The 26396-nt window shown below is 42.9% G+C and overlaps 1 protein-coding gene and 1 long non-coding RNA gene across 2 annotated transcripts; one reads left to right on the forward strand and one right to left on the reverse strand.

Annotated features, from left to right (window-relative positions):
- Window positions 1–1033: 1033 nt before the first annotated feature.
- LBR (lamin B receptor) lies at window positions 1034–24159 on the reverse strand. Its single transcript, XM_028724534.2, has 14 exons — window positions 23951–24159; window positions 14028–14200; window positions 12127–12324; window positions 11493–11576; window positions 10827–11007; window positions 9754–9950; window positions 8645–8699; window positions 6399–6593; window positions 5459–5562; window positions 4888–5013; window positions 3615–3783; window positions 2252–2332; window positions 2021–2143; window positions 1034–1412 (listed from the first exon to the last, which is right to left on the reverse strand). The coding sequence occupies exons 2-14, from the start codon at window positions 14190–14192 to the stop codon at window positions 1252–1254; spliced, it is 1839 nt and encodes a 612-aa protein (XP_028580367.2). The 5' UTR covers window positions 14193–14200; window positions 23951–24159; the 3' UTR covers window positions 1034–1251.
- On the forward strand, window positions 17220–22774 carry LOC144327225 (uncharacterized). Its single transcript, XR_013392158.1, has 2 exons — window positions 17220–17985; window positions 20572–22774. It is a non-coding gene; the product is annotated as an uncharacterized LOC144327225 (long non-coding RNA).
- Window positions 24160–26396: the final 2237 nt, after the last annotated feature.

Below are 26396 nucleotides of genomic sequence, written 5' to 3' on the forward strand. Positions count from 1 at the left end.
CATGAGTTGCTATGAAAACTCAAATATACAAAAATACATTTGTTAAAAAGTTCAATTAAAGTGGTTGACTTTAATCATGTTAAAAAGCTGCTTTACATAGCAATTTGAAAAATTAGCATTTTTCCTACTTTCAACTGTATAAAAAGGCAAAATAACCTACATTTGAGGTAGCAATGCCAATTCACAAAACTTTGAATAAATTTCATATACTTCCATAACACATTTGTCATTGCAATATTTAAATGAGCACTTCAATTGTTCAACTCAATTTCATAGCAATACTTTATAAAACTTTTCAAAAATACTGGAAATGGTTTTAGTAAAAAAGATTTGCATCTTATACTCAAAACACTGTACAACAAAATCTTTCAATGTTACAATATAAAGAAAAGCTATAGTACAAAGCAATGGTTTATAATAGCTGAAAAAACTGCCTATTTTTTCACAGTCTGTACAACATGCCACACCCTGTATCACTGTTTTTTGTCACTTGCACTTCTTGAGGTCTGACACTCTCAAAGAATGAGCTGTAAGGGATTTTAAAATATTCTCTTAAATCAATGTACTTTTTACAGCACATAGTATAAGGAAGAGGCATATGACAACCATCACTCAGACTTAAAATGGGATTTTGTTCTCCAGAGTGAAGGGGTAGAGAAGCAACTCCTGTCCATTTGCTTCCCCAGAAGCAATTCCTGCTTCTGCAACAGCCACTAGGGATTCAGCCTGAGAGAACCAGTTATAAGAGACAGACCTGAGTGAGAACTACTATGATTAGAAAGCTGTAGCATCGGAAGTCACTCTTCATTGGACTCTGTAACGTTTACTATTTTCTGGTGCATTTTGGCCAAGGGCTCTGAAGGTAGCCCAAAGAATGAAAAATACAAAAGTTACACAAAACAAGCAAATCTTCAGCATTAAACCCTAAAATGGTCTTTCCTATGTCCGGAACAGATAATTAACATTATCCAGCATATGCATTGCTTGACAGGCTTTTAATGTGCTATGCAACTAATTTATTGCTTAACTGAAGTGTGTAATTTGAAATGGGGAGATGGCTAAAAATATATGGAAAAGACTATTTTTAGTAGTTTATTGGTAAAGGTATCTGCAGCTTTACTATCTGATCACAATTTTTAAGAAAATCTAGCAGAATTAACGTATACCAAGTGCAGTGGTATGAGGTATGTGGTTTATTGCAATGAAGATTTGACTGCAGAAGCGGTGCATTATCCACCAGTTTGAAGATACTCAGTAGATATATGGAAATATGCGATATGGTACACGTTGACAGTATTTTTCCCATGCTAAGCCATATTTTTTCTTACATTGACGTTCATCACGGGCTTCTCGATGAATAAGCAAACCAGTAAAGTATATGACATAGAAATATGGTAAGATGTGGTTGATCCCTGTAAGAACACATAAACAGTTATTTTTTCCACTCTTCACCTGAAAAGGTAAATAGGGGGTTTTTTTGTTCATCACTTTAACATTAATAATTTATGACTGGGTTTTAATATTGACTTTCGGTTTCTTGATTAGATTTCAAGCTTGAACATCATATTTGTGAGTGCAAGTCATAATTTATTTTCTCTGTTTTCTATGCTGATAAAGAAAAAAAGAACTTACTGTCAAAAAGACAAACAGAACAATATACTTATGGTGTATTATCCCACCTAGCCGTCATCTTACGACAATTTTTAATTAGATCAGGGGTGGTTATCTCAGTTAACAACAACCACTGGTAGGAATTTGAAAAACAGAGGTCAGAGGTAAAAACACAAATTAAACAATGGGATTGCACACACTCTCACACAGACAAATTCACAAGGCCAGTGTCCAAGCTGAATAGTTCCACCCTGAATGAATGGTTTAAGTGCAGGCAGGAAGCAGCCTTGAAGTCAACTCTTAATTGTTTTCTGCCTTGGACAATAGGTGGTGAAGTATCACCCACATGATGGCCTGCCACCCATGCAAAACATGAAAGATTTCACTAAAAGACACTTTACTATCTTACCACACGGTAAGGACCAAGCCAGAGCCATGATGATATCTCCAAGGTAGTTTGGATGGCGCACCAAGCCCCACCAGCCAGAGACCAGGAGGTTTTTTCCAGTTGCAGTGGGAATAACTTTCAAGTCTGTATAATGAAATACAAATAAATATACTCTGCAGACGAGAACACACTGTGTAATATTAATATATAGAAAGCACTAATAGAAAACCAATTTGCCTAAGCAGTACTTACGAGCAACTTTTGGATCCTTTGGATTTCTTCGAAATATGTTTTTCTGTGAATTCGCACCACGAAAAATGTAATAGCCAAGAACTTCAGAAAAGAAAGAAGCAACTATTATTTCCTTGCAGAACTTGCCAACAGCACACAGTCCATTGTCTTTCCAATTTTACATTAATAACAATGACAAGAGCAATGTTCTTAGGCATCTATTTATTGTCCAGTTTTCTAATCGTGAGTATAATTGATGTGGATATTACAAATTTACTTGCTTACTCTGAGGCTGCCTCAGCTCTGGAGAACACCTGGCCAGCCCCAGAGGCACCATTTGCCTGCAAGAAACAGCCGCACAAGGCTTTGGGAGGCAGAGACACAAGAGGGCATCAGAGGAGAGAGGGAAGGAAAGAAGGTTGCCCACAGTACCCCTGACCATCATTCAAGGCACCCCATGGTGTCACAGCACACGTTGAAAGCCACTGCTATACAATATGAAATAGAGAGGGGGAACTATTTGTAGTTTTTATAGCTACTCTACCTTGAAGAAATGCTATTAAACAATGACACTCAAAGAGACTGATGGCAAACACCCTCTCTAAAAATTACTTGATTTACTAACTGAATTGTTGACATCAGTTTGGGTCAGGAAAGGGCTTTCTCAACTGACCATGAAATATTATTCCTTCACAAGACCTGAAGGTTAATTGTGCTGGCTGATGAGAGGCCAGTAAATCTACCTGTGTGTAGGAGCCTAGGAGCCTTGTGAACCTTGAGACCCACAAGAGAAAAACCAGCTGTAACTTGCTGCACCTCCTTCTTCTTTTCTTTTTTCTTTGTTACTTCTCTGGGACAAGGGGTGGGAGGTTTTTGATGTGGATGCTTGTGAGCAACAATTCATACCACTCAGGGTGAGAGTCTGAATGGGTTGGAGTGGGGGTGAAAGGTGTTAACTTAGTCAAAAGCTACAGGGTGAGAGTCCGTTGGCACAGAGTGGGACCCTCTTTGTGTGAGTAATGGGGAGTGAGTGGGCGACTTAAGTGAAAAACAATGTGGGAACCATTGCTAAGATCACTGGTTGTTTAACCTGTATGAATGATTTGTGTTTGGTTTTTACTTAGGTATTTGATTAAATTGGATATTTTAATTTGTCACTGTAGTTTTGCTTGTTTACAAAAAATATGACAGAATTGTTAACTTGCTGCTTATTGAGCCTGCTTATATGATTTTGTAATTTTTGTATTTTTTCTGCTTATTTTTCTTACTCTATGATTGAAAATATTTGAATAAATCCTGAAAATAAATCAATCTATTAAGCATTCCCATAAAGCATCCAGAATGCTTTTAAGTAAAGCAGTATTTCATTTTAATTGCCACTTACTATTCAAGGCTACAATTGCAGAAGCTGATAACCAAGAAAGTTCATTCGGATGTTTCACTAAATAGAAGGCTTGCAAGCTGTAGAGAAAAGGAACCCACACCAAGTCTCCAAATGCTAGCATGAACCCAAAACCATCATGGATGATGTCCATTGTTGTCAGAATAGCTTCCTAAAAAGTTAAAAGAATTAAATGAGTACTGATCTGAATTTTTGTTAATGGCCAAAATATTTTCACTATACTGTATTGTTAGGGTTGTGTACATGTGGAATATGCAGCAAAGCACACATAGACTGAATTTACACTTTTCTAAAAATCAGCAAATGTTTTTCAGCAATGAGCTCTCAATGCCTTTTACAATTCAGATATCTACATAGGCAGACGAGAGCTAAAACAGGAGAAACTAGTACTAGTTTCTCACTCTGCTTTCCCTTCTCTCACACATAAACATCACACCCATTCACACAAAAACTCTTACCCCATTCATCCATCCATTATCTCATTCATACTCACACACCCAAAACAACCTGCCCCAATGCACAGCTACCTATTTTGTGCTTCAACCCTTTGGCTAAGAAAGTTAGCCAATCTTGTAGATTGCCACCACAGAATGTACAAGATGCCCCCTGTTCCAAAACTGAAATCACTTTGCGGGCTGTATCCTTGATGCCCTTATCCTGTCAGAGAAAGAAGAGCCAGCAGGCAGACATGGTGCCTGGTTCATTCTGTGGTCAACCCTTAGAGCAAGACTGCTAGAGCTAGATCTGGCATCTCTTCTGAGACGGCAGACCAGGATTCAGGATTCATTTTCAGGATTCAGACAAGATATAGCCAAATGCCTTCCCCAATGCCCACAGCAGTCTTCCCTGCCACTGAAGGTTGCTCCAGGTGTTGGGAAAGGTGTCTGGTTTTTGGCATCCATAGGGAAGACCCCAGAAGCCCACCTATGTGCAGTCTACAGAAAGATGCAACCCCTTTCACTTGACAGAGGGGAACAAGTTATACAACAATTTCCTCATACGTTTCATGAACAGCCTAGCCCACAATGTTTTTCAGCCAATCGTCGTGATGATGAGCCAATCATATTCTTGTTATCATATAAAAATAAGAGATGGTTTTCTCCACAACCAAAATGGGGATACCGAGAAACATAAGGGAGGCACTAGCAGGATTAGAGGAACCACAAGGTTTGCAGAAATACAACACATTAAAAAAAAAAAAAAACTTCAAAAGGAGGCAAAAAAAAATATCCTACCAAATATCCATAAACATTACCTCATTCCAAAGTGCATCCACCACATAAAGGAGCTGGAAACTATTAACCAGTATCATGGACAAAGATGGCATATTCAGATGTTGCACTTTCATCTCAGTCAACAGCATTGCCAAGTTAATAACAACCTTAAAAAAATTAAGTTGCACATTAAAATCAACTTTTATCTTACAACTCTGGTGAAACTGTAACACAAATTTCAATGTTAATTTCATTTCAAACCATTTTTCTCCTGCTCACAAGAAGTATTTTACTCATGTATAAGCAGAGTTTGACCTAGTGTGTGCTCTTTTCCCTTTAACCTTTCTATTTATCTTCCCATATTTGTATTTTAACTCTTATAAATTAAACAATAGCTGTGTAAAATGAGAGATACTTGCAGCTGTGAACATTGTACAACTAATGCTGCAGTGATAATGCGGCTGTTGTAGTATATAATATAGTGTCATCATAATGTTGATATTTCCAATATTTTGTAATCTTTTCCTGCAGTAAATTTTTCATTTTAAGAACTTAGTTGTCTTATTTGTAAAATCAAAGATGATGCAAAAATAGATTTAAACACTTACTCACCCAGCCAATTAGCCCTGGTCGTAACTCACAGAAGTATTTCAGGTCAAAATTTCTGATGCGAGGATTTAATTCACGTCCCATAAAGAAGTCATAAAATATATTCCCTACAAATAAAAATAAATTAGACCACAGTATAATATTGGCTACTGTACTGTTACTGGGTTTTATCCAAGTCACAGTTAAAGTAGTCCCACTGAAATTAATGTACTTAAGATAGTCAGACAGGATTTCTGTCTAGAACTTCTTACAAGACATAGTTATGCCAAACTTGTCCCATATTCTTAAAATACACTGAAAAGAAAAGTGGGTATACATTCTTCTATGCTATAAGTTTAATTTATTACAACTTTACAGGAGCACACAACCCAATAAGAATGCTTTTTATCAAGGTACATGCAAATTAAATTAGTAATTATGTAAATAGCATGAGTGGATTAAATCAGACAAAAAATGCATTAGAAGTTAAATGCATGATTCCCCTTAGTGTTTCACTGAAAGCCCCAAGACAGAGACTATGGAGCAGAGGAACGGGGTTAATGTAGTTTGTAATGACAGTTCTTTCGACAAACAGAAATGCATAAGAACAAAAAATAAAATACAATGGTGCCCCGCAAGATGAATGCCTTGCAAGATCGAAAACCCGCTAGACGAAAGGGTTTTCCGTTTTTGAGTTGCTTCGCAAGACGATTTTCCCTATGGTCTTGCGATTTTTTTTCGCTTCCCCCCTCCCCTTTTTCTAAGCCTCTAATAGCCTTTTAGCCGCTAAGCCTTTAATAGCCGCTAAACCGCTAATAGCGCTAATCCACTAATAGGGTTGCTTCGCAAGACGAAAAAACCGCTAGACGAAGAGACTTGCGGAACGGATTATTATCGCCTTGCGAGGCACCAGTGTAAAATAAAATAAATCAAGCACGGTATGTTTCCACAACTGAATACTTACCAGAATTCCCCCCAGGTGACAATTCTTGTTCAGGTGCTCTTAATGAACGGGCATAGAGATAAATGCTTAACACCACAGAAAAAATTGTAGCACAGACAGCAAATTGTAGGAAATGGTCATATATATAGGAAAACTCCATTTCAAAATACAGAGAAATTCCTACAGCTGCAGCTGTTAGGATAAAAGCATAGAATCCTTGAAGGAGAGAAAAAAGCCACAGGAGATATGTGAGACACAAGTAAAAAAAACCCCACTATTCTAAAAACACACTTAAGAAAGTTAATGCGTAGAAACATTGTAAATCATTTTCCTAATTAAACCATCTTAATAAAGTGGGCTCCGATACAAAATTTTATGCCAGAAATCTTTGGTATTTAAGGTTTCCAATTTGGCAATATTTATACACGATGTGAAACCCTAAGTCTGCAATTCTGTATTCATTTACCTTGGAATTAACTACCCAAAGGGACTTATTTATATAAAAATTAATCCATTTACTATTAAAAAAAAACTTTAAGCTGCTTACAACAAAAATAACAATGCAACATTCAATAAAATTTCTTCCAACACTTAGTCCCCCCCCCAACCCTGCCCTCCCTCGTTAAAAATAAACAGAAAGTTCTTGGGCAAGCTTGGCTAAACACATACATCAGAGCTTTCCAAACTTTTCATGTTGTTGACACACTTTTTTTTACATGCATCATTTCGTGACACAGTAATTCAGTTCCACTAGCACACCGGAGGTGAAACTAACCCCTTATAAGAGTGTTTGCTCAACACACCTGCACACTGCAGCCAACACATTAATATGTTGCAACAGAGTTTGGAAAGCTCTGACATACATTTTAATTACTGTATTTGTCTCACAAATTACATGGGGGGGGGTGGGTAATATCCAGAAGGTGGGTAATATCATCTAGCTGGTTTCCTTTCACCATATGGCCATGTGCTGGTTGTGCCATGACCAGGAGGGTATCCTTGGAAGATCTTAAGAGATTGGCTAGGTCTGTACTGGGGAAGACAGCCTGCTATGTATTCCGGTTCCGATGTGTTTTGAGCTTTAAATGTCAAAAGCAAAGCCTTGAGCTTGACTTGGTAGCTAATAGGCAGCCAGTGCTTTCAAAACTGAGTGTCCTACTAAACATTCTAGCAGCCCAACATATAGCATAATATATGAGACTAATTGTAAGGTTACTCATGTTACACCTTGGCAATGCTATCTGTGTCAAGGCACCGTTTTAGTTGGCACACCAACCCAAGCTGGTAGTGGATGACCTGAGCCACTGAGGTCAGCTAGGTCTCTAGTGATGGATCTAGCAAGCACCCCCAAACTCTGTACAGTCATACCTTAGAAGTTGAACGGAATCCGTTCCAGAAGTTCATTCGACTTCTAAAACGTTTGGAAACCAAAGTGCAGCTTCTGATTGGCTGCAGGAAGCTCCTGCAGCCAATTGGAAGCCACAGAAGCGCTGTCAGATTTTCAGCTTCCAAAAATAGTTCGCAAACCGGAACAGTCACTTCCGGATTTGTGGCATTCAGGCGTTCAAGAACTAAGCTGTTTGAAAACCAGCTTAGTACTTGCTCCTTCAGAGGGAGCACAACCCCATCCAGAGCCAATACAAAGCACATTGGGCACATCTGGGAATCACCCATCCACATAGACTCTGTCTTTTCAGGATTCAGTTACAGCCCACATCTAGTCCATGATTGCATCCCGGCATGGTTTATGACATGCATGGCCTTTCCTGATTCCGTTATTACCGAATGAAATAGAGTTGGATGTCATCAGCAAAGCAGTGACACTTTGCTCCAAATCTAATGATCAATGGTATCAAGAGCCACTGAGAATTCCAGGAGAATCAACATGGTCACATTTCCCTGTCCCTCTCCTGAAGGAGATCGTTCATCAGCAACTCAGACTAAGTATGTTAAGGACAAGAATTCAAATTGTATTATGACTACAACAATATATGTGTCATAAAAATTTAGCCCATTTAGACACCTATTACACTAGAAGTATAAAACAAGCTATGGTTATGGCCATTGCCCATTACTGAAGGCTACCACACCTACAGACAAGTACTAAGCAAGTGGAAAATTAAAAGCAGACAATCAGCTGTAACCATATAGCTGAAAACCCAAAGCATCATTTGGCATGAAAACTGAACCATATATGCTCATGTTTGCAATCTCAATAATTATAGGTTACCAGTTCAAAAGTAATGCTGAATTTAAAACCTAATTACCATTTATCCTGTATTCCAGTCTCATTCCATTCAAAAGTGGGGTCCCTTCTACAATCTTAAAAGAAAAAGAAAAAAGTCTTTTCCACCTAGATTCAGGAGTAGTAAACCAAATTATAGGGAAACAATCACTTTTTAAAGAACCTGTTGCCTTTCTACATTTTGTAGAATAACAGAGCCACTTAGCCAAGAAAAAGGGGAAATTCTAAACCTTGCAATTATATGATAATCCCCATGATATAAAACTGATTGCATAATAATCTGTAGTTTAAAAACTATAAAAAATAGATTAACCATGGCTCTTTCCATGCAATAAAAAATCCCAAAGTTGGCATAGAAGAATGCAACACTCATACAACTACAAAAATAAGATATCTAGAAGAAATATTTGTATTAATTCTAATAATTTATATACCACCTTTGATTTAAAAAAGAAATACTAAGGGGATTAACAGATCAATAAAACAATGTATCACAAGAAAACCAGGTCAGAAAAAAACAAATTAAAATATTGATCACAGTAACCAGAAGCCAGTATTAATTGTCAGGAAAATGCCCAGGTAAGCAGACAGATTTCCATTTGTCAACATAAACATTCTATGATCAATCTGCTTGATCATCACAGGCAGATCAATGTACAAGGCAGAAACCACTATGTAAAAAAGCCCTTTTCAGCATCACTGTAAGATGTACATCTACAGTCCATGGCATGGTTCCTAAGGCTGCCTCTGCAGACCACAGTGATTGAGATTGTCACAATCCAGCTCACCACTCCATCAAGACATGTGTCTAGAGCATGCCTGGGTAACTCCTAAGTCAAATGTAACAGAGAAACAGGGCTGAGTGCCCCAGATCTCCTGAAGGCCATCCCAATGGTTTCATATAGAATCTATCATGTAAAATATAATTGTGTACATTCCTGTTTGGCAGGAATGTAGTAGGAACACTGAAAATTGCAATGATCATTCTCCTCATCAAATATGGTCCCTCAAATCATCATTTTCATTGGTTTTGCTTTATGACAGCCATAATATTTTTAAAAATTGTGACACACACAAAATAAAAATGCATTTTTGTAAACGCAGTATACAAATTTATAGTTAAAGTTTTACCTTTCCTATTGGGAGTAAGTAAAACAGAGCTTGGAGAAAGAACCAAAGAAGAAAGACACCAAACACTCTTGTCTCCCATAAACTTTCCAAAGCTGGGAGGGAGGGAGGAAAATTCAGGACACTGGGGTCTTTCTGAGTACACATCAACAACAAGTAAAATACAGTTCCAGGAAGGAGAAAAATCATTAAAAAGGCACCTGCAAAACAAACACACAGAATCAGAAGTTAAACAGGAAACAAAATGAAGCATTACTACAACAGAAAAACGGTTGTCAAACTACTCAGTTGTTACAATATTGCAACTCAAAGATCACCCCCTCCCCACACACATACCAGGACTGTTACCTATTTTAAGATATAATGCTTTCATTGCCTAATGGAGAACAATTTGAAATGGGTGACATAATTAAAGACTGCATGTATACTTCTAGCAATTGCACAGAAATGATCTTGTCTAAACTTTAAGGTACCAAAGGCTCTTGGCCGGCAGCAGGTGGCCACAGAGATGCAAGAACTACAGTGGAACCTCAGTTGTCGAACATAGTATGTTCTGGAAAACACCATTCGACTTCCGAAACGTTCGACAACCAAGGCGCATTGGGCAGTCAGCAAAATCCATTGAAAAAATGGAGAAACACGCCTCGGAAGCCATTCAACTTCTGAGGTGTTTGAAAATGGAAGCATTCACTTCTGGGTTGTCAGCGTTCAAAAGTCGAAACTTTCGACTTCCGAAGCATTCGGCAACTGAGCTTCCACTCTAGTCCCAATTCTAGTCACTTGCCCAGATATTGATGACATGTAAGCATAGTAGCTGATGTCACACAGAAAGCATGATTACTAGGAAAAGATTATGCAATAAAATTCATGAAAACTACTGTCATTATGTAACTATTTATTGAGTATGCTGGGATTCAAGAAAACACTACCAGGAGAGGTCTCAAACTGACTTCTAATGGAAATGCCAGCTCTGTATATACAATGATGTGCATACAGAGCTGCTTCCCTCCACTAAAGTGAATTTGGGAATTTGCAAAAAACTATATGAATGCTGCAGTACGCCAAGACTATCATACCAATTTTTCCTCCAAACTCTAGTTCCTTTGTCTTCATGCATACTTTTACAACAGGTTTGGGTTTCTCAAAAATTCTCTCTTCTGAATACATTTCTTCTGTTCTCTTCTCCTCCTTCCTTGAATGCAAATTGTAGCGTTCGAGGATGCGCTCTCTGGCACGCTCAGATTCAATTCTTTGGCGCTAAATACCATAGTGAAGGGAGAGGAAGTCATTTGAAATCATATTGCACCACCTGCTGGATATATCCCTCCATTCAATACTGCCTGAAAACCCCTCATTTCTATGATCCCAACTCTGCTAATCTACACTGCCATACACTCCCTTCTCATACCTCTTCCTCGGAAAAACCCCCCACAATTCCTTTTCATCAAAACATTTACAACACAATGCAGTCATTCTTAGCAGGATAAGAGCAACCTATTCCTTTGTCAATGCTCATTATAACATATTCAAGATCCTTTCTCTACATTCAATCCATTTTATCATGTCAAAGTTCTTTATAAAATATTCAAGATCCTTTTTCTACATTCTATCCATTTTATCAAGCAATACATTTAATGCAGATATTGTAATCTCAAGGACTGAAGAGCAGCTAACTTTAAACATCTAACAAGGTTTCCAGAAACAATGGAGATTTGAGTATGTTGAACACTATTATTTCTTACCTCTAGAGTGTTGTGAGATGAGTAATTCACTTCTGTGATATCTGGCTCCCCATTATACTGGTTGGTATTGTTTTCATTCAGTTTCTGGATTAAAAAAAAAGAATTGAGTGTTTCCATTGTAGTAAATATTTTTCAGAAAACCTTCCATTCCACAACCAATCATAGATTGCCTTTATAAATTTCTGATGTGTAGCACAGACACACAAGAGAACCAGGTTTTATGGAACCCTTGAATGAAATTCTAAAACAAATAACTTTGGGAAGTACCTGGTTTAGTTTTAACGGTCTCCAAATCTAAGTAGAAGAGGAATTTGTGAAACAGTGGAGAAGTGGAAAATAAGTATATGGAACCTGTGGTGTGCTCCATATACTTGACTTTTTTTTGTCTGTGCCAACTTTCTTTTGACAATACTCAATTCCTTCTACTTTCTTTGGAAAGGAAAAAGAAATTGAATAGTGCATGAAATCTGGTTTGTTCAAGGTACAGTTGCTATATCTTTTTGTGATTCCAAACTACAAAAAGTGCAGCTACTGTCAAACTATATTGCACAAAAATTTTCTATATTTCCATTTATCTGTATGTGAACATAGCTTGACAAAGGGACTAGACATAAAAATAAATCAACTCAAATACCAAAGGAATCAAATTAGGTTCCCCAATCATATTCTTTTCATTTTTTGGTTCTCTGCTTTGAGAGGAAGAACGACGTCTGTGTTTTGCTGGCCGACCAGGTGAACGAGATCTGGAGCCTGATCTAGATCTGCTACCACTGCGTCTTGAAGGGGAACCGGAGGAGGAACTACTTTTTCTAAATCGAAAAGATGACATAGACTGAAAAATAAAAATAAAAATAGTTACATCATTAGCTTTACAAACTAGTAGTTAGTTATGAATATCTCTAAATCTTCTATTTAAAAATATTCATTGTTTACATTACATTTCCAAGCACAAGTCAAAGTGTTGGTGCTGACCTTTAAAGCCCTAAACAGCCTCGGTCCAGTATACCTGAAGGAGCATCTCCAACCCCATCATTCTTCCCAGACACTGAGGTCCAGTGCAGAGGGCCTTCTGGCGGTTCCCTCGCTGCGAGAAGCCAAGTTACAGGGAACCAGGCAGAGGGCCTTCTCGGTAGTGGGACCCACCCTGTGGAATGCCCTCCCACCAGATGTCAAAGAGAAAAACAACTACCAGACTTTTAGAAGACATCTGAAGGCAGCCCTGTTTAGGGAAGTTTTTAATGTTTGATGTTTTATTGCATTTTTAATATTCTGTTGGGAGCCACCCAGAGTGGTGGGGTATAAATAAATTATTATTATTATTATTATTATTTTACATTAATTCAGTTTTTTTGCAACATCGCTTGAGGGTGGATCAAGAAATTGAAAAGAGGTGAAATGAAGAAATAGTATTGCACCTTACTATTCAAGCTTCAGATTTAGGATTTGGATTTGTAAAGCACAACTGCCTCCTCAGTCTAAAACCAAGCTAGCAGTAAAACCATAACAAATGTGCTCATCCTTGAAAGTTGATGTGTGTCCACTCTTACTTAGGGGGAAATCTAGATGTATGGTGATTTATGTAGGTGATAACCCTACATAAATAAATATGAAATTGCATAATCCCAAACATTAGCAACAATATTGAAAATAAAGCACAGCTTATTTCAACATACATTCAACATATATTTAAATACAGTTGTTTGAAAAATAAATATGATTTTTATTTGAGTTGCTATAACACACCCTAAAATACCAAAGTAGTTCATTTTGGACTTTAAAATATTCAGCACACATGCTGATTAGATGTGGGAGATATATGCATTTTTAAGAAATTCAGCAACCCCAAACATTGTGTGTCAGATGTGAACTGATACAACCAGAGCAGTTATTACTGAATCTACTTGAAAATAAAGGATACAAATTTCTTCAGTTTCCTAAATGCCTGATATACTACAAATTTTCAAAGCTGAGCCCCCAGCAATTTTTAAAAAATGTGGCTGTACATGCATTACAATTTGTTCAATGACTTTACAAGTGTTCAACAAACTCCATGGCCATGGTACAACACCTGCATGTGGAAAATTCTGTTGATACTGCACAGAATGCCCATCAAAGCGTTTTAAAATGGGCTAATCTTAAAACATACAAAATCAATAAGGAAAAGCACAATGGCTTGATATATAGTGCAACTTTACAAACCATGGGTAGTATTCAATGCTCTCATTCCATCAGTGCAAGCACTTTTGGCTGCACACTGGAACTTCCACTTCGCCTCCCAACATGCTCTGAGGGTTCCACCAACATTCTGGAGTAGTTTTGGGGATGGCACAGCATGAACCTTCTGTTATACAAATGGAAATCCTTGTGCTAATGGAGCAAGTGCATTGGATACCACCCCATAGTTTTATCCTCATACTGCAGGAATATACACAGAAGCAAATATTTAGGACTAATGACTGAAGTGTAGCCCAAAGGGTTCATTAGTAAACAAATGAGCCCTTCTTGTTATGATTATTTACTCTAAAGACTAATTACCCTCATATCGCTTTCTTTTAGCTGAAGCTCAGTTCCATCTTTGTATTTTACTGTGTAAAGATGAGTTCGGTCATCATAGCTGGTTACTTGTACTTCATAATACAGAACACTTCCAGGCCACCGGCCCATTACCACTTCTTCATCAGCAAACTTTCTCCTGGGCATGTTTCAATCTCGGGGGGAAAAGTGGAGGAAATTGAAGTTGTTAGCATAGATGTTGCAAAAGTCAAGTCATGCTTTGAGTCTAATGAAGTTAAACAAAATCACCCATGTGCTGAATGAGCTAAACGGAAGAAATGTATGAGCACTTAACAAGAGTTACTGTATTTCAACGCATAATGGTCACCACCGTGCAACAGTTGAACCCCCTCTTTTTCGGACCCTAAAATTGGTCCCCAGAGCAATCCCTCCATTGCAGGGGTGAAAATGCCTTGCCAATGTGACATTTTGTTTTGCTCAACAGCATTTCCCTGCTTTTGTAAATGAAATGGCTCTTGGCGCAGCTGTTTCCCAGCCTCTTCCTGTTTCCCTGCGGGCCCAGGGCTGCCTGTGGGACTCGCCTGTTGGCCAAGTCAGCCCTCAGCCCACAGAGGATGAGGCAGCCCTGCACAGGGAGTGAGGGCGGCGGCAGCTGAGGTCTGGTCTGAGAGCCAGTGACAGAGGAGAAATGTGATGGCAAGGTCTTGCCCAGAGGTGAGCGGTTGGGGCCCATGGGTGTGCCCAGTGCCTGGTAACTAGCGACAGAAGAGCATGCATCCGAGATAGGACTTGTGCAGCAAGCCTCCTGGTTCTCCATGTGGGGCAGGGTAAGACCTAGGTTATGTATTTACCATATTTCACAGTGTAGTTGTCACCACTGCATAATAGTTACACCCCTTTTTAAAAAGAAAAATTGGCATTAAAAAAGCAACCATTATACAGTACTAGTACAGTGGTAAAGGTAAAGGTACAGGTAAAGGTACCCCTGCCCGTACGGGCCAGTTGTGACCGACTCTGGGGTTGCGTGCTCATCTCGCTTAAGAGGCCGGGAGCCAGCGCTGTCCGAAGACACTTCCGGGTCACGTGGCCAGCGTGACGAAGCTGCTCTGGTGAGCCAGCACCAGCAACAACGGGAGCTCACCCCGCCACGGGGATTCGAACCGCCGACCATACAATCGGCAAGTCCTAGGCACTGAGGTTTTACCCACAGCGCCACCCGCGCCCCTAGTACAGTGGTACCTCGGGTTAAGTACTTAATACGTTCCGGAGGTCCGTTCTTAACTTGAAACTGTCCTTAACTTGAAGCACCACTTTAGCTAATGGGGCCTCCTGCTGCCGCCACGCCGCCAGAGCATGATTTCTGTTCTCATCCTGAAGCAAAGTTCTTAACCCGAGGTACTATTTCTGGGTTAGCAGAGTCTGTAACCTGAAGCGTATGTAACCTGAAGCATATGTAACCCGAGGTACCACTGTATTTTACTCGAGTTCTAAGCTGCACAGGTGCAAAAAAGAGTATAGGATTTTCCCATCTGTTCAAATATATTAGTTCAACACACACACAGGAAAAATATGAAACTGCACAAACACAATGGGAAAACAGGTACAAGAGATTCACACTATGTGCTACAGAGGTTACAATCTATGCTTTGCCTATTGCAGTCAATAGGCTTAAGGCTGCTTAACCTAGCGCTGGACTGTAGCTGGACTCCAGTTCAGTGAACTGATGTCAATGAAACGCCCCCATTTCAAAAGGTTATGACAGGTCCAAAATATTTTTGGGTCCAGGGTGACATCTGAAGATCCATTAAATGACTTGCTTTCTTGTCAGAAGTTAGCTCATAAACAAGAGTTGGAACAAGGATCCATTCCTTTAATCAACACACAACTGTTAACTCTGCACTGCTATTCGTACTTACATGTAAGCCCACTGAAATTAGTGGGGCTTAAAGGTAAAGGTAAAGGTACCCTTGCCCGTACGGGCCAGTCTTGCCAGACTCTAGGGTTGTGTGCTCATCTCACTCTAGAGGCCGGGAGCCAGCGCTGTCCGCAGACACTTCCGGGTCACGTGGCCAGCGTGATGAAGCTGCTATGGCGAGCCAGAGCAGCACACGGAAACGCCGTTTACTTTCCCGCTAGTAAGCGGTCCCTATTTATCTACTTGCACCCGGGGGTGCTTTCGAACTGTTAGGTTGGCAGGCGCTGGGACCGAGCAGCGGGAGCGCACCCCGCCGTGGGGATTCGAACCGCCGACCATGCGATCGGCAAGTCCTAGGCGCTGAGGTTTTACCCACAGCGCCACCCGCGTCCCTAGTGGGGCTTACTTCCTGGTAAAAATACACAGAACAAGCTGCATTTCAGGTGCAGAGGGGAGAGGCCTCTCTGTTTAAGCATATACCACCTCAGTGGCTTTATACAGTGAAGAGGTTTATAAAATAAATAAATGTGGAGCAAGAAATGGAATTTTTACTTCTAGAAAAACACAGTGCAAGTCAAATAGTATCTGTACTGAATTAAATAACAGTTGCAATGATACCAAATTTCTCAAGTGTGTGCTTGTTATTTGGTGTAGCAATTTACAACACAAATGAAACAAAATTAGATCTTAAACTGCAGGTGTGCTTGCGAAGATTGATGCAACAGGCACAAGTCTCCCACATAACACATTTAGCCCTGTAAGCAAAAAATACTAAGCACATCCATGTTATACTGGATTTTTGTGCAACAGTACTCCTTGTTGACTACGGTATGTCAGGTGCACTTGTCTGACGTCTCCACTAAATTAATCTATGCAATTCAAAATAAAGAGCAAAAATCCTGTTGATGTCTGCAGGCTAATATTTATTGGGACTTTGGGATGTACCATCAGCCCCCTGAGGAGTCGTAAGACATCTTCAAGGAGTGCATATCAATCCCATGGAATGATAGGCTCCTGAGTGCTTTCCTTCACTACAGCTAAGACTTGGGTAGGTTCAGAGTGTGCCCCGGCAGCAGACCCTCACTGGATGTATAACTGGATCTTAACATCACTCCAAAGTGATTTGAAAAGCAGCAAGCTTAGAGATAGCTGCTGTATGTTTCCTTCTGCAAGGCTTTGGGGGGCGACTAGAAAGTATCATTTTTAAAAAATATTTCTAATATTAGTACTGTATGTTATTACTACTACAGCTTGCAAATCCTCATATACACAGCGCATACACATGGCTGAATGAAAAGCTAATGAAGGAAGGGACGGTTTAGCTCTGTCGCAATATAGATTGCAATATAGATTGCCTGAGCAGCTTTGGCTTTAGATTCCAATAAAGATTGCTTGAGCAGGTTTGGCTTGTGACACTGGTCAAGTAAAGAATAAGAGAAGCCACGTAGGCCCAAAAGACAGGGAAATGGGTGAGGAACGTGCTTAACGTGATTATCCTCCTAAGGTGTACCTATAGGTTGGCAATTGGTGATTGGTGGAAGGAAGGTGTACCTATAGGTTGGCAATTGGTGATTGGTGGAAGGAAGGTGTACCTATAGGTTGGCAATTGGTGATTGGTGGAGAAATGTGTACCTACAGTATAAGAATGCCTGCCAAATGCCATGTATTTACAGCCAGTTTTCAGGAGCTATCCTGCTGGTTGTCTCTGTGTACAGATTATCTCTGTGCACAGATTTCAATAAACTCTTTTTCTCCAAAGAAGATTTTGCTTTCCTGGTACTTTTGTTCCCTCCAAGGTCCGGGGATGGCGAGGCTGATGGATCCCTAGGTAAATAAGGCTTCATTTCTTTGGGGGCTCGTCCGGGATAAGCCTCCCCCCCCCCAATACGGACCGGAGGGCCAGGCTCAACCAAGGTGAACAGCTCAGCAGTGTTTTGCAGGCTCCCGTGCGCACCCCACCTGTTTCGTGGGGGGGAGCCAGCCACACTGTTCTGGAGTGGAGACATCTAGTTGAGGGAGAACAAGAGGATGGCGCCGAGGGGACAGGTCCGCAGCGGAAGCAAGGTAAGCCCAAGGGAAAGGGCGAGGCCTGATCAGCCTCACCTGGCCGTGGCAATAAAGGTGCCGCCAGGAAAAGGGAACTGGCCGTGGTAGAAGTGTGCCAGTAAGGTTAAATAAAAGGGAAACAGAGGGGAAATTATATTGCTGTGATTTGTATGTTGTATGTTGCATGTCAGATACTCCGGTGATTGAATTGTCAAGTGTGGGCCGGGGTATTAGTGCCCCTTGGCTGGGCGATTGCAGGGTTGTGCATTAGAGTGCCACCAGCAAAAGTTTGGAACAGAAGAGGGAGGGATATATATATATATTGTGATTTTTGGTGTATTCTGTGTGGTGTGTGTACCGGATACTCCAGTGTTTGTCTTGATGTGTGAAGGTCGGGGCTTAGCGTTCCCCTTGGGCGATTGCAGGGTTGTGCATTTTCTGGCAGGTCTGTTGTGTGTGAAGTGTGAGAGAATTTTTACTGTGAATAGGAGCGGGGTATCTGGAAGAAATGGGTTCTGGCCAAAGTAAAAGCACCCCTTTGGAAGGCTTTTGGGGATTCAAGCTGATGAGGGGAGGATGAGGACATTGTGTGAATTAGATTGGCCCACCCAAAAGAATAAATTGGCCGTCCACCAGGACCCTTGATTTGCAACTCATTAATCTATTAGATCAGAACATTTTGAATGTCCATTCTGATCAAATCCCCTACATTTCCACATGGAAGACCAATGTGGAACAGAACCCCCCCCCCCCCGGCTGAAGTCATGCTGCCAAAAAGTCTCAGGCAGCCGTATCTGCTCAGTCAGGAAGACAGGAGGACAACCCCCCAGTCCTCCAGGATTTAGAGAGGGAAGAAGATAAAGTTTTAATGCCCCCACTGCCTTATGCCCCGGCAACAGCCCTGGCACCACCCCCGCCACAGGGAGCAGATGGCCCAGCCCCAATCCTGTGGACAATGCATTGTTAAACCTGGGCGAAGATGGAGAAAGGGAGGAAAGAGAAGAGGATGATGAGGATGAGGCATTTGTAGGAAGATTAAGTTGACAAGTGATGGAAAGATATGAACAGAGGAACAGGCAGAACGTTTGAGAAAGTATGTGGAACCTTATGCAGAAGAAGTGGACGTCAGTCCCCATTTGTTAAAAGCAGCAGGATGCATAGGGGAACAGAGAAGAATGTGGCAGAAAGAGTGGGGAAGGCAGTGAAAAGAGTGACCCTCCATAGGGCACATGAAGCACAGGAAAAGGGCGCGGCCAGAGTGATGCCTCTCCATAGAGTATATGACCCTCCGGCCCCCGCGGGACCTGATGGGGTGGTGCCCAATAGAACTTATACAGTTCAACATGTCCCCTTCTCTAGTGCAGATGTTTGTAATTGGAAGAACCAAAACCCTTCATTTGAAGAAAACCCTGCCAAAATCATTAAGCTGTTTGAGGGAATTTTTTAAACATACAACCCCACTTTTTATGATATGCAATATTTGATGGATGCCCTGCTAGCTACAGAGGAGGATAGGCGAATTCATGCTGAAGCCCGAGCACACATGAGAGTGCAAGGGACAGAGGAGGCCCCTGGAGCCTACTTAAAGAGGCTGAAGGAAGCCTACCGCCAGTATACCCCTGTGGACCCAGATGAGGCTGCCAATGCCCCAATTCTCAAAGTGGCCTTTGTAGCCCAGGCAGCGCCCGATAAAATTTAAAAAAAAAATTTGAAGGTTTTTATGGGCCACACCCTTGAATGGATGCTGGAACTAGCCCAGACCACTTATAATCAGAGGGAGGAAGAGGCCCAGAAAAAAAAAAGGAGAAGTACCAGGCAGAGAAGTTGATGGCCCTGAAGACGGGAGGTCCACCGTTGGGAGAAACCGCCCGGGGAGGAGGGCGAGGCCGCTTAGGAAAGAGTCAGCGTGCCATCTGCCGAACGGCACGTATTTCCTCTCCTAGGCTAAAATGAGGAAATGTCAGATGCTACTACTGCATCCGCGTTAGAAATTCCAAGTCACCACAGCCCTCAACCCAGCTGCCCTATTACCGGTAGGAGAAGGTGAGGAGCTCACGCATGACTGCATTGAAGTAATGGATGAGGTGTACTCTAGCAGACCTGACCTTAAAGATGAAGCAGACCCCCAGTGGCCGTCACGGTTTGTGGATGGAAGCAGCTTTGTTGAGGCTGGACACCGGAAGGCAGGTTACGCAGTGGTAGCCCTGGAAGACCAGGTGATCGAGGCAAAGCCACTCCCACCTGGAACATCAGCACAATTGGCAGAAATAACAGCGCTCACCAGAGCCCTAAACCTGGCAAAGGGGCAGAAGCTGACAATGGACCAGCCTTTGTTCACTCAGTGTTGCAGGAGTTGGCTAAGGCACTATAACTGAAAGTTGCATACAGCATACAGACCCTAGAATCAGCCATCCAAGCTGACACAGGAAACTGGGTCTAATTGGGTGACAATGTTACCCCTGGCATTACTCAGGGTCCATAGTCTCCCATTAAGGTGTTTGGGAGACCAGTCCCATATGTTAGAATGTTAACTCCATATGCTAGCCAAGATATGCAATTGAATAATTAAGTCCAGATATTCTTCCAAGTTTTCTGTCTCAACAGGTGGACCCAGGCTCGCAACCCCTGTGTGTTGGCTGCATCAGTTCGAGCCAGGTGATGAAGTGTGGGTAAAAGATTGGGCACGGACGCCGCTACAACCGTGCTGGAAGGGACCTTATACCGTCCTGCTCTCCACACCCACCGCCGTGAAAGTTGCCGGCATTACCCCTTGGGTCCACCATACTCAGTGAAGAAAGCCATTTCAGACTGGACAGTTACACCAGATCCAGAGAACTCCCTTCGGCTGACTATCTCCAGATGCCTGGCAGACGACCGCTCTGCTGATATCACACCAGAAGCTGATATCTCAACGCACAGCTGAAGAATTGGATGGGAGGGGCGCCCGCGGGCAGCGTCCCCTACGTGAAAACCCGTGCCGGGACTAATCCAGGAAGTCCACCAGGTTCTACTTTCATAAGGACTTTCTCTTTTCTTTTTTTCTGTTATATTCTGTATTGATTTGCTCTATGTCCCACAGCCCTGACCCCACCGAGCCATACCGCCCTTACTGGCCTGCTGACCTCTGCTATGACTGGTTCGTCTTGCCGGTGGTAAGAGATGGCGTGCTCATTGGCTATTGGAAACAGGGGTTTGATGAGGTTACCATATTGAAACATCCCGCTTCCCCGTTGTGGCTCCTCTTCCACACCACTATCCAGCACGCGTGGGTAGTGCTCCTACGGGAAGTTGCAGAGACGGTCGAATTCTATCAAGTTCTGGACTGCTCTTGCTGTTGGGGGGAAGTAACCAACTGTCATTCGGGGGGTAGAGCACTGTACCAACCTCATTTGATAGACCAGGTCCTACTCTTAATCCAGGCAATAGATGGGACAGAACCTATCTTAATGCAAGTATTACAGGAGTGGGAGCCTTAACCAGGTGTGCATTGAAATTGCTGAACAAGTGCCAGTAAATTCTGCAGCACCACCTCTGACAATCGTGGTGGCTCGAGCCTCCCAAAATAAGAATTGCCACCCCAGGATTTCAGCCTCCATATGCCCTGGTCAGTAGGGAGGCAGCACGAGAGTTCAATCCACCCAACAGGGTTAGTAGAAAAGTTGACCCACATAGTGGGAGCATCAGCTCACCGGTGGGCTCTCATCCTTGAGGCTCAACAGGTAATCGGGCACAAATATCAGTGGGCTCTTCAACAATGAGCACACCCCCTGAATATTGCTGGGAGGAACCATGGAGTGATTGGGGTTGGTGGATGGGAGTTATTTCAACTGCCCTTGCCACATGGATGTGTCTCTTTTTCTGCTGGCATGAGCGTCATAGGCTCTGCGGGAGACGACGGCCCGATCCTTCTATCCCCTTGATGATCCTCCTAGTGTTCCTCGTTCTCCTAGTTGCAGGAGACAAGGAAGGTGCTGCACCTGGTGAACATGGTCAGATGGAGACTAGGTTATTGAGTAAAATATCAGCATTTCGGCCACAATTGACCACATGGAAACAATGATAGCTGAAACCCCGCTAAAAATTACAGAAGGTGATCCATGATCCATGGAATTGGTTATATTATTGGCTCCCCGATGGTGGTTGAATCAGGCATATTATGGTATTGACAGTACACTTATAATCCTTTTGCTTTTCTGCTTCTGTATTCCCTGCTTGGTGCAATGCTTGCAAAATATGGTGCACAAAACAATGTCGCGCATGATGGGTCCCCGAGTGATAGCTTTGAGGCGTGAATACCAGCCTATTGCCTTGGACGAGCCAGAAGGCTGTCCAAAAGAAGAGGAGGGAATGAAGGAAGGGACGGTTTAGCTCTGTCGCAATATAGATTGCAATATAGATTGCCTGAGCAGCTTTGGCTTTAGATTCCAATAAAGATTGCTTGAGCAGGTTTGGCTTGTGACACTGGTCAAGTAAAGAATAAGAGAAGCCACGTAGGCCCAAAAGACAGGGAAATGGGTGAGGAACGTGCTTAACGTGATTATCCTCCTAAGGTGTACCTATAGGTTGGCAATTGGTGATTGGTGGAAGGAAGGTGTACCTATAGGTTGGCAATTGGTGATTGGTGGAAGGAAGGTGTACCTATAGGTTGGCAATTGGTGATTGGTGGAGAAATGTGTACCTACAGTATAAGAATGCCTGCCAAATGCCATGTATTTACAGCCAGTTTTCAGGAGCTATCCTGCTGGTTGTCTCTGTGTACAGATTATCTCTGTGCACAGATTTCAATAAACTCTTTTTCTCCAAAGAAGATTTTGCTTTCCTGGTACTTTTGTTCCCTCCAAGGTCCGGGGATGGCGAGGCTGATGGATCCCTAGGTAAATAAGGCTTCACTTTCACACATTTGTCTGCGGAACAGGTTTTTGTAGAAGACTAATTACAAGTAGAATCATAGAACTGTAGTCTTGGAAGGGACCCCAAAGATCATCTAGTATTGCCAGTTTTAAATTTGGATGGTGCCACTTAATTAGCTTCAACAGCTAATTAGTACTGCAGCCCTAGGATTCCTTCCAGCAGCATTTACAGTTTTACAACCATTTAACATGAAATTCACACATTTGCAGTGGTTTCAAAGGGGACCTAAAAATCAAAAGCCCGAGTGAGTCGTCCTAGGAAACTGCAGACGGAAATGCAAATTCCCAAATAACCATATGGCTCACTGGGTGACCTTAGGCTACTGTGTCTCAGCCTCCCAGGGTTGAAAATAAAATGGGGAGCGCAACATTCACGCACAAGATTTTGAGCTTCTTGGGGGGAAAGTGGAATATAAATGAAATAAGTAAGTGTCCTCTATTCACTTCTCCCCAGAAACGACCAACGAGAAGAGTGCATACGTCAGAGCCGGAGATAAACATTATTATTTTAAAAAGGTGAACTTCCATCCTAACGGGAATATTATTCTAAAACAAGTTCCACCAAGTTCCGTGGAGCTGACCCCCTAGTAAAGATGCTTAGCATCGCAGCCCTCAAGAGCTGCTGCCATCCCTTCCAGACCCCTCCTGCGTGTCGCGAGGTGCCTGCGATGCTCTCCGACCTTTTCGCTTCGCGGCTCTCAGGGGCGGGATCCGCTTTCCGCCAAGAGGGGAGGACAACTCGCTCGCGCGGGCTCTGCGGCGCCCCAAACGGCCCACGAGAGAAACTTAGCGGCCCCTCGCGGGTGGGACTGAGGGGGGAGTAAAGAGAGGCGACGCGCGGCTCTCGAAACAAAAGAGCCTGGCGAAAGGCCATGGGGGGGGGGACGCGGAGCGATGGCTGTGGGAGGCAGAGGCTGCAGCCTGACGGCACCCAGGCCTCAGAAAATGGAGGCGGAGGGAGAGAAGGAAGGAGGGAGGGTGGGAGCAGAAGGAGGCGGCGACCGCCCGGTACCCTCCCTCGCAGGACAGGCGCCGAAGGGGTGTGTCCCGGCCCGCAAACAACGCGTCCTCACCTGGTCGCTGCGCCCCCGCCGCCTCGTCTGGTACGGAGGTCTCGGCCGAGCAGTGCGAAGCCTGGGCAAGCGGGCGAAGGAAGGGGGCGAACTCAACGGCAGCAAGAGCCAACCGCCTCAAGCGACGGTTACGGGAGCGAGAGCGGGCGACGTTCCAAATCCCTCCCCCGGGTCCCGCTGGGAGGCGCGAAAGGCGAGGCGCCAACCGCCGCCATTGGCCAAGCCGCGGCGTTTGAATCCGTCTCGGCGGCCTCCCATTGGCTGAGAGTCGGTGGCGCGTTCCTCCCTCTCGCGCCCCGACGCTCAACCTCCCGAGTTCCGGTCCAAGTTGTGCCTCCGCTCCAGCCAGTTGGCATAGTTCACTCCGGGGAGCTGAGAGTCCTGTAGCGGAGCGCCAAAAGGACCCGCCTCCTCTCAAAGCTCGCTGCTGCTCGTCCGGCTCTCTCCGAGTGATGGAGAGGGGAGCGGGCTCTTCCCCTCTCCTTCCACTTTGCACATCTGAACAGATGCAAACGTGTCGATAAGCGGGTTCCCAGATGAAATCAAGGGTGGTGGGGACGCCGCCCAGAAGTTCCCGCTCCCACTGTGGATGGCGAAGCATAGTTTTAACGCGCACGCGGGGAGTTTGGGTGGGTGTGCAAAGCAATCCGCTCACGTTTCTGTCAGCACAGATCAGGCAACACCCGCCCACCCAGTCCCTGTGCACTGAACCGCTTTATGCCAAGAAAAACAAAAGATGCAGGAAGTCCAAAGCGGTGCAAGCCGCACGCCCTGAAATTTGAAGAGCTTCGCATATACAGAACCATTTGCGACTGGTGCCTTACTGTTACTGAACTGCATACGTCCGAAATTTTAAACACCTCTTCTATTTCCAACAGCCGATGGTCTTTTTAACTTGCAGTGCTGTCTTCTGCCCCATGGCTTTGATGGTAGAGAGAACGAGCGTGACCCTCATTTCGAAACAAGACCGTGCTAGACGTTTATTTTCTTGAATGCCTTTCATCAAAAGGTTCCAAGGCGGTGATCAAAAGTCTGACGAACGAATGCAATACAAAACCAACCCATAAACATAGCAATAGGGAACAAGAGAAGAGACAGACTAAAAATAGGCTGGCTCTGTAAGGATTGCGTGAGGCACATAAGGGGGTTCAAACCTCCGTTTGGGAGCGTGTAAGGTTTGCTGCTGGCTGTGCCAGTGAGTCTGGAAGTGCTGTGGTGTCACCTGGTGTTGCAGGGTGGCAAGACACCTGCCATTTTTGCATGTTCAGGTTGTGTGTGTTTTCCCTCCCCTGTTGAAAATGCATTGGTAATAGTGGCTATTCAGCTAGCATAGTAACTATGTGCCTTAAGTCCCAGCATATTGGCATATTGAACCAGCTGCAATCCTATGCATATGCCAACCAACCCCCCAACCCCCCCCCCAAAAAAGAGCTCAACAACTTTTGTGTTCGGAATTTCACCTTTTGAAATATGGCAATAGCCTAGTTTCACCCCTGGCATATGCTTACCTAAGGCCAGAATTCAGTCAGGACAGCAACCGTGTACGAATGCTTCCTGATGGGAGTTTATTGTGAAATAAGTGCTGCTTATGCATGCAAGATCCCCTGCACTGCCAGTTCCCATGCTATTGTCACAATCAAGTCCAAAATGTAAAAACAACTTGTTATAGCTGCAGCCACAGCTGCTGTGGAAGCTTGTTAGTGCATATGGGGGGGTGCGTAACAGGTTTATCATGTGTGATGTTTCAGTGAGTGGCTTCTAAGGCTACCACAGCCTACTTCCATTTGCTTGTCACCTGAGTACAACCTAGCCATTTGGTTTCTGGCGGCCCATCAGGAAACATTCTGGACACTCATAGGTTTACAGTGTAAGTCCTGACTAATCTTAGCTCAGAGCCTAAATATGTTATTGAACTTCCCACTGGTGTGTTAAGGCAAATAAAAATGTATAATCTAACTATTTTGAAAAATAAAATTTAATGTTATGGTTTAGGATTGTTTTTATTTTGAATTACATGGTGGTGGCACCATAACCTTTTCAGTGCTTAGTGCCTCTAAAGGCCTTCATCCAGCCTGTGTAACAAGCAAACATTCTAAGACCGCCTAAACAATACACATGGCATGAAAACAAAAGGCATGTATGTAACTCTTTTAAAAAATATTTAGCGCTGATATATTGTTGGGCCTAAACCTTGGGTCAAAAATCCCACCTACTGTATTTGAAAGATGTAACTAACATGACTCTCTTGGATGAGCCTTTAAATACACTTGCCTTCTTGGAAACGTTCCCAAATTGTTAAAAGCTGCTTATGTAGATAACAAACACACATAGTGGCTGGAGCTGCAAACAGCTTGTGCAATGTAAAACTTTCTCTTTTTTTGGTGCAAACTTGTGCCTTAGAATTTGTAATTTGAATTTGAGATTCTGTAAACAAGTTGAAAAAACC

Source organism: Podarcis muralis, chromosome 3 (assembly GCF_964188315.1).
Source record: "Podarcis muralis chromosome 3, rPodMur119.hap1.1, whole genome shotgun sequence".
NCBI lineage: Eukaryota > Metazoa > Chordata > Lepidosauria > Squamata > Lacertidae > Podarcis > Podarcis muralis.

Excerpts from the sequence above, each read along its gene's own strand:
- LBR (XM_028724534.2), bottom strand. The coding sequence starts at position 14,192 with ATGCCCAGGAGAAAGTTTGCTGATGAAGAAGTGGTAATGGGCCGGTGG. Across the intron at positions 12,325-14,027 it reads TAAAAGAAAGCGATATGAGG|TCTATGTCATCTTTTCGATT; the intron begins GTAATTAGTCTT and ends TTTATTTTTCAG. Across the intron at positions 2,144-2,251 it reads AAAGGATCCAAAAGTTGCTC|ACTTGAAAGTTATTCCCACT; the intron begins GTAAGTACTGCT and ends TTCATTATACAG.